This window comes from Eublepharis macularius, chromosome 5, assembly GCF_028583425.1.
Source record: "Eublepharis macularius isolate TG4126 chromosome 5, MPM_Emac_v1.0, whole genome shotgun sequence".
Classification (NCBI taxonomy): Eukaryota; Metazoa; Chordata; class Lepidosauria; order Squamata; family Eublepharidae; genus Eublepharis; species Eublepharis macularius.
This window is the reverse complement of record NC_072794.1, coordinates 111330315-111338890: the sequence shown is the minus strand read 5'-3', so window position 1 is coordinate 111338890 and position 8576 is coordinate 111330315. Positions and strand designations below refer to the sequence as shown.

The following is an 8576-nucleotide window of genomic DNA, read 5'->3' as shown; positions in this document are numbered from 1 at the left end:
ATCCTGAAGATAACCAAGTAAAATAGGGACAGGTTAAATGTTTGTTATCCTTCTATATCAACTTTAGAAACAATCTTAAGAATTATGCTGTTGTGCACACTGAAGCAACAACAGATACTGAAGAGGCAAGCAGGCACTCTTACTTGCGCATTCCCATAGCAAGTATGATACTATGTGCTCCATGCAAACATGGCCCATATGAAAGGACTGACTTCCTGTTCTCACTTGCCTTTTATTTCCCATAGGATACAATGTGCTTTCCTTTGCCTGTGGTAGATGCAAACAACATCCAGAAACATAAATCCCAAACTTAATCTCTTGCAAACATGGCATATATAGTTCCCAACTTGGTTGCTAGCTCCAAGTTGGGAAATTCCTGGAGATCTGAGGGGAGAAACCTGGAGAAAGAGGGGTTTGGGGAGGGAAAGGACCTTGGCATGGCATAATTCCATAGAGTCCACCCCCCATGGTAGCCATTTTCTCCAGGTGAACTGATCTCTGTGGCCTTGAGACCAGTCGTAATTCCGGGGGATCTCCAGCCACTACCTGGAGACTGGCAACCCTACATATATTGGTGGTGATGGAATTAACAAGAGATAGGCGCAACAAAGGCACAGGGCTGCAACAAACTCCATTGAGGCATGGGAACTCCAGCAGCTTTTCCATGTGATTATGTTCACATGCATGTTATTCCATGGTTAAACTGGCCCCTGGGTATAGCCTGAGAACACATGATACAAGTTTAATTTCAACAAGAAGGTGTGGGCCTAGTCAGTTCCTGGATGATAGACCTCTAGGGACCCCTACATTTAGTGCTTTAAATACCAAGATGGAAAAAATATGGGAAATAAATAATAAAGAAGCATTGAGATAATGGTGAGACAAAGGAGTGAATTACTCCCCATTACTCAGGACTTTGCTAATTCGTGGCTATGCTATGTACAGATGTTGCACACATTTGGATACTGCACTTAAATCATGTTAGGTATATCCCTTGGAACTACTATTGTGATATGTGAATTGCCCAGATGAGTCACATGGAACTTACAGTAAACTTTATAACTTATAGACTAATATACAACTAGCGTGTACGTGAAAAGGTCCATATCTTTGAAAACAGGCTGCTTATAAGGACTACAAGATATTGTCAGAGGCGTATTTCCAACCATCCACAGACTTTGCAGCGTAGAACTTTTCCTCCTGGGCCCTCAAAGCCACCCTGCCATGAGTGAACCCTCAGGAACAGCACAGAAAACAAAGTGGGGGGTCTGCAGCGCAAGGGGAGTTAAGTCTGTGGAAATAGATACCCCCTCTTCCACAAGCATAAGTGCCACGCTGTCAGGGGAACTGCGTGGCTAGATACAGGTCAGCAAAATCAAACTGACTTTTACAGGTAGCTAGAATATACACTAAGAATTGGAAAAATATACACATGTAAACCAGTATTTTCAGTACTGCATTGACCAAATTTAGAATAATAAAGCAAAGAATGTCAGGCATTCTTCTTTCCTTTAATCTTGCATGATTTTTTTGCAGCTTGTTACAGCCATGTACTCTAGCCGTTATATTGATGGGTACCATTAACATTAAAAATAATTTTCACGGGCAGGAACAGAGATGAATTTTGCTTTCATTCTGAGACTGTAGTTACCATATTCTAGATGATGCGATTTGAGTAAGATTCAAAACACATTATTCTGGCACATTTACACACAATTAAATGATTCAATACAACAGAGGAATGTGAACTGCAAGGCTGAAGTCCTCATTAAAGAAGATGGAAGGTTTTGTTTTACCAGAATAAACATCCAAGATTCTCCCCATTCCATACTATAATACATCCTTGTAATAGCTATTCTTGAAGAATGATGTTCTAGCCTCTCTCAGCCAATTGCTGAAGTTGTACAGCCTTGGCAAGAAAGGCAGAATATGAAGGGAAAGCTAAAATTAAAGCAGAGACTCCTGTCATTTCCATGACTGCTGACAGAAAAAATGCAACTATTTAAAAAATGGCTCCATATTATACCCCACTTTGCCCTATTGTAGTATTACTGTTATTTTACTCCAGACCCAGTTTGGAGTTAGGAATAGGGATTTAGCAAAGAAATAGCAATTTAATATTAGACTGTACTTGGAGGCATTTCAATTTTTGTTCATTTAACAAATCAAGAGTAGAAAAAAATATGTATGACTGGAACAAGCAAGGCATTGCAATGAAATCACTGGCATATTTTTATCTCTGAGGAAGTAGTAATCAAGTATAACATTCCTCTTTACTTTGGTTTTAGTTTGAAGGGACCAATCCCAAAGGAGTTTATACCGTCCACCCACCCCAGCCCCTACAGCCTGGTCACCCACACTCTACAATACCACTTCACTGACAAGCTCTTGACTATACATAGTCTATATATTATTTTACATCACCCCACTCTTATTTAGGAGCCAAAGATGTTGGGAAACCTTTTGCCAAAGAACAAACCAGTGCCATATATCTTTCCAGCAACATGTTTAAATTGCTACATTTTTATTAAAGTAACAAAAGTGTACATTTATCAATATATCTGTACAATTTGAATATAAAAACACTATTGTACAATGCTTAGCCCTCCCCTCCCAGCTCCCAACACAAAATAGCTTACAAACTTTTCAATTATTTTCACCAATTATGAAAGTAGGTCCCACTCAACAGTCCAGCTCAAGTTTTGCAAACTTTTTTGAAAAAGAGAGGGGGAGAAAGACACACTCATACTCAAAGGCTGTTCCTAAGACACAGTTTTTCAGCACTGCAACAGGTTGTGTCGGGCTTGTCATTAGAAGGCAACAAAGAGCATACATCAATTCACAGCTTTTACATGCACAAATTACAAAACAGTTCCTGTCCAAATTTGGTTGGTTAAGGCTAACGAAAACATCATAATACTAGATTCTATGCCAGGTACAAGAGTACGCTATTTGGTAACCGTTACTGTTTCCCCCATCAACCTTTCAAGGACACTGAGGTGGAAAACAAATGAGATGGAATAAGTATTTGGTTTTTACAAGCACCCTTAGTTGGTATGGAGGGAGTAAAAGGAAATGTCAAGATACCTTTAAACAGAGTTGCGTTAATCATGCCAACCTGGCAAGCCAAACAAGTACTGGCATTTGGGAAATTCCAAGTAGACGCAGGGAGTGTAGCAAAAGAAACACTTTTCTGAACATAGTAACTTGCCACTCATGCCACGTTTTCTATGCACCAGATAAGCAACAAGGCTCCCAGGCAGACTTGGAACACAAACGTTTCTGAGAGGGGGAAGCTACAGTGCAGAAAGTGTTCCCCTTAATGTGTCACCAAATATTGCACAATTATGCTAACGGAGTGGAGACACTTTTTTAGCTTATAGGGGACCCTTTAGGCTTCACACCCTTTCCTGACTAATGGTTCTACTCTTCGAAACAAGATCATCATATACAAAACCAACACAATAATTCACTTCTGCACTTTCAAATTTTGCAAGTTACGAGATCTGGGGTACAATGCACCAGAACTTCTCCCGCACAAGCACTGATATGAATAGGAACATTATAAGGATACAGTCAATGGTCTTGTGAAGCTTCCATTCATCTCAATGGTTGCACAAAAGAAAATCCTGACAGATCACGCCGTTAAAAAAAGTTTTAAACTATTCTATACAGAAGGCCATCATACCTCTTAAATGGCATGCTGTTTGGTACTGAGATTTCCCAGTTCAGACATTCATGCATCTAAGAGCAAATAGTTGAAGAGTTGTATGAGAAATGTTTTTAATTACAGATGCTTTGACAACCAAAACCATCCCAGAGAATCTCCTCCTCCAGAGTGCCCAAGGTTTATGAAACATATTGCACAGTGTCTGAGAACTCAATTCACAAAAAGTAGGAGAAGCAGCTCTAGGCAAGGGGTGCAAAGCAGTTGTCTCTTCAGAACAGGAGAAAAGCCAAACCAACCCTGTGCTCAGAAGCAGACTTTAAAAAGTTAAGTGCCCTATTTCTGTAATTGCTTCTCAGCATTTATTGGCAGCATTGTCGGGAATTTTGCAAGGCCAAGATAAAGGCAGTGTAATAGACAAAACCCAGTGGGCATTTTCCAAGCAGGTAGATTAAGTTCCTATTGGCCTGGCCATTTTATTTCTGAATCTGGGAGCTGATTTCTGGAGTAACCAGTGTAATCCTGAGTAGTGTTACACTAGCCTAAGCCCATTAGACTTTGAATGGTGTGGCTCTGTTTAGAATTGCACTGAGATAGATGGACCCGATCCTGGACCTGCCTGCCAAGCAAAGTTCCTTCCTGTTTCACAATGCCAACTGGGAATTTTGCATGAACATGAAGAACAGGATGAGGTGCAGAAGGAAATCAAATTCTTGTGCAAAGTGATGGGCTAAAACTTGAAACCCCCACCATCCAATGGTCTGAAAATGTGGCTACAGTTGTGACTGGGTGTTTTAGCAAACATTGATGCCTTGGGGAAGGGAAGAGTTACTCAGACAGGGATAGCAGGTGAAACTTGTATTAGTGTAAAAAAAAAAGGAGAAGGCAACTTTTGTAGAAACGAACAGGCAATGCTAGAATAAGCTTGCAACATCCCAATCAGCATATTATGGTTCATTGCTTAAGTACTACCATCCTGGCATTCTGGCCTTGAGATTCACAGTTGTTGTAGCACTTCTCCAGAGTGAGTCACTGCTTAAAAGTGCTGTGCCCTGTCCCTCCCCCTGTACTTCTGTGTCCAACCCTGCAGTTTCCCAGGTAGGCAGGCCAACCCTCCAGAATTGTCATCCAACACTAATTAGGTAGATATTGGCATTTTTTTAATAAACTCACAAGCTTGCAACAGCTTTAAAAAGGCACCTCAACACCACTCCACAAAAAGAGTGGTGCCTGCTATTGGATTTCATTTTGGATTTTCTCTTTTTTAAAAAAATATAAATAGCTCTTCATTTTTTAAAAAATACATCCTCGGGTGAGGTATACAGTAGCCCATGTCTTGGCAGTGTAAAGACAACTGGGAGTGTTTAGCTGGAGACTGTCATCATGTAGCCTTTGGAAGGGCTGGTGCGCCCCAGCATCATCTGATTTTTGCAAGTGAGCATCCCATAGGAGCTCACAGGCGCTGCAGATCCCTCATAGAGAACACAGATGGATCCATCCTCACCAATCCGGTAGGAAACCTCAAAAGGGTCTACCCAGAGTGTGAGTTCACTGGGAAGCAGCTGGTATAACTGCTGGAGGCTGAGTCCAATCTGGCTAGCTGCCTTGCTGATGATAGGGTCCATTTTATGGTTGATACGGATACAGCGGTAGCCAGAGCCTTTGAAGGGTTTCTCAGGAAACCAGTGATGTTTGTAATGCTCTGAAAAAGGCAAAAAGATAAAGCAAGAATGGTAAGCAACTGTAGTGAAGCCTGTGCCACAACAAGAGATATACAGCATGCAAAAAAATATATAGCTACAGATGTCTCTCGGAACTTAAGTCAGGCACAAAGCTCTTTTTTCTTGTGATGTGGGTCAAGGTATCTTGAGGTGTCATACCCACCCACCCCACACACTGATTTCCTTTGCCTTTAGACAATTCAGGCTCTATTGTCCAAGAGAAAGAACAGATACTAAAATGGACGAATAGACTGAACATGTTCATGTTTACTCCTATTTGAAATTTAGCAATATAGAAGCCTCCTTTTCCAAAGCATCAGAAATTTAGAAGCCAGGGTCTGCAGGCTTTAGGATGTTTACTGAATGGCTTTGTCAGCCCACTTCACTAATTACTTTAAAGCTCTTTAGCAGGCAGCATCATTAGCATATATTCCCACCAACCCTCTTCTCACCCCAAAACAACGTCCAGCCTCTATCCTATCATGAACGTGCTTAGAAAACCCTTCCAATGGTTTTCTGTACTAAATAATAGTGGGAATATAAATTAGGCAATAGCTTTGACAAAGGCTGCCCATTGCAGCCAACAGAAAGACTTCAAGATGGAAGCATCTTGTGTGCAACTTCTAAGTTCCCTTAAGAAAAGAGAAACAAATTCAAACCCAAGTACGGCTGAAAACGATTGCATGAATAGGCCTCTGCATCAGTAGGCTAAGTACAGCAGCTCAAGACAGCGCTCCCGTTGACCCCAGTTGCTTACAGACAACCCTGTCCAGCTCACAGGAGCTTGGAAAATGAACACAGAGGGGGGCGCACAAGAGGCACAGAGTGCCCTGGAACAAGGGCCAGCAAAGTGCAGAAGAATCGCTGTCCTGCTCTTTGTTGCCTCCAGTTCATTTCCATACAGATGGTGGGAAAGAATTCCCCAGGAGACGCCTGCCATCCCTTTCTAGCTTCCTCAATGACAAGAGCGCTTGTCTTTTTCTGCCACAGCAACAGTATACTTGGGGGAGTGGGAAAGGCCAATGTTTGCCTTCAACGATACCATTTATGCTTTCCAAGATACAACCATGTACCCATTTTTGAGCTCCATAAAAATTCTCCCCCCAGTAATCCCGGTTATAGTTAAAAGACAGGCACTCAAAGCCTCTGCGTATGTGCAGAGGCTTCACAGGGCAAAAGGCATCTCCTAGAAGAACAAAGAGGAAGCGAGGGCGGCAGACGAGGAAGAGAAGCCTCACAGCTAGTCAGAAGACCTCCTTACATTTGCCCAGTGAAGCAAAAGTGAAGTCCGATCAGGTGCTCCCTGCTCGGCCGAGGAAACATAGCCCAGCGGTAGTAACACTGCCCCGAACAGGCAAGCTCCATTCTCACCTTTGAGCGCCTCTTCGAGGGCACCGCTGAAAACCTGAAGCTGCTGCTCGCTGACGCAGCCCCGGGTTCGGAGCAAGCTGGACACGAAGCCCACAGCAGCGGCGATCTCGGGCACCATGTCCGCCCGACTGCAGTTGCCAACGCAGCTCCCATTCCGACGCTGGACCTGGCTCATGTCTAGTTTAGGGCTGAGGTCAGAGTGGCCCCTTTCAGGCTCCGAACTGAGGATTAGAAGGAGGCACAGAGAGCGGACTGGGGAGTTCGTCCTTTAGCGTCCGTCTGTAAAGGCGGCGGGGCGACTAACGATGTTCCCGATGGAGACCTCTTTCTCGTCCGCGTTCTCCCCAGCTTCACTAATCCGGCTGCGGCTGCAAACTGGATTTTTAATACTCTTGGAAACCAAGGCGTCACTGGCCTGGGTGCTCCTGATTGGTTGAGTTCTTCTTAGTATGCTAATGAAGCTGTGACCTCAGCGGGGTGGAAGTTGTGACGTGAGTACTGGGAAAGTCAGGCCCCGAGAACATGATAATAGCAGCTGGGTTTAGGAGCGGGCTGTAGAGGGAGGGGAGGTTCCTGCCAGAGGGCTATTTTTAGGGCTTTGCCTAGTAGGGGAGCTGTGGGATTAAGAGAAGAGATTGCGTCGTGCCAGTTGCAGCGGCTTGCAGTATTATTTGTCTAGTAATCAGAGGCGGCTCATATCAAGAGACGGGGAGTAGTTATTTCTTAGCAAAGTTTTCATCAGTCAGGCAATCCAGTCTGTGCATGTTTACATAGATGAGACAAACCAGGGGTCCCAGTGTGATGATGCCTACGGAAACCCTGCAGCTGCTGAGACTAACCTAGCGCCCACCAAGTGTTTGTAGAAAGTGGCACGGCTTCTCATCGGCCAGTGGAGATCTGATTTGTGCAGATTTTAAAAAATCAACAAGGCTTTGGCAGCAACTGTCACAAGGATCTTTACATGACTGAAGGAAAGCTGTGTGTATGCAAGAAAATATTTGAAAACATTATGTTCATTTCGAAACGCATCCTGTTAAGCAGACCTTCTACCTGAGCTGTTAAAGAGTTTCTTATGCATAACCTCACTCCCTGACTTTTGGAGTTGGCTCTTTCTGTGCTAGCTATTTTGTGGCTGCGCCAACCAACTACTCCGTGTCTCATTTCCAAAGGTGCCCGCAGGTGCAAAAAGTTGAGACTGAACTAGGATCACAAGTATTAGAAGCACTGCAAAAAAAATCAGACATGATAAGTTCATAAACAGTGCGAAAAAATGAAATTACAAAAGTAGAAAGTGCAAGAAGAGCACGATCAGACATACAATAAACAGCGACATAGACTACAATCCAGGCCCCTTTCTAAAAGTGCTCTCCGCTATACTAAAGCCTTTGTTGTTGTTGTTGTTATTCAATTTATATTCTGCTCTCCCCGCAAGCGAGTTCAGAGTGAATCACCTTGTTCCTTCTATAGAAATGGTTTCCTGAACAATTCTGTTTTACACAGTTTGTGGAATAACAGAAGTTACTTCAGTTTTCTAGGCCCATTGGGGAACACAAGAAAGATGAATCTCTCCCCTAATACAACATGCCTGGCCATTTCTTTTTAAAAAAATGTTTCTAAATGTTGCAAAATATATGGTTCTGTGCCATCCACAGTCTGTCCAAATGCCAGTCCACTTGGAATAAACAGACAAAACGCCCTTATATTGTGAAACCTTGGCTGACTTCCTCAAGACGACAGAACCAGGAACATTTAAGACTTTTTTTGCCTTGATTTCTCTGGCATGTTTCCCACACCCCACACCCTTCTAATGAGAAAAC

At 43.1% G+C, this 8576-nt stretch overlaps 1 protein-coding gene across 1 annotated transcript; it reads right to left on the bottom strand.

The window, feature by feature from the left end:
• Window positions 1-2503: 2503 nt before the first annotated feature.
• On the bottom strand, window positions 2504-7103 carry BTG2 (BTG anti-proliferation factor 2). The gene is made up of 2 exons (XM_054980750.1): window positions 6760-7103; window positions 2504-5369 (listed from the first exon to the last, which is right to left on the bottom strand). The coding sequence occupies exons 1-2, from the start codon at window positions 6932-6934 to the stop codon at window positions 5032-5034; spliced, it is 513 nt and encodes a 170-aa protein (XP_054836725.1). The 5' UTR covers window positions 6935-7103; the 3' UTR covers window positions 2504-5031.
• Window positions 7104-8576: the final 1473 nt, after the last annotated feature.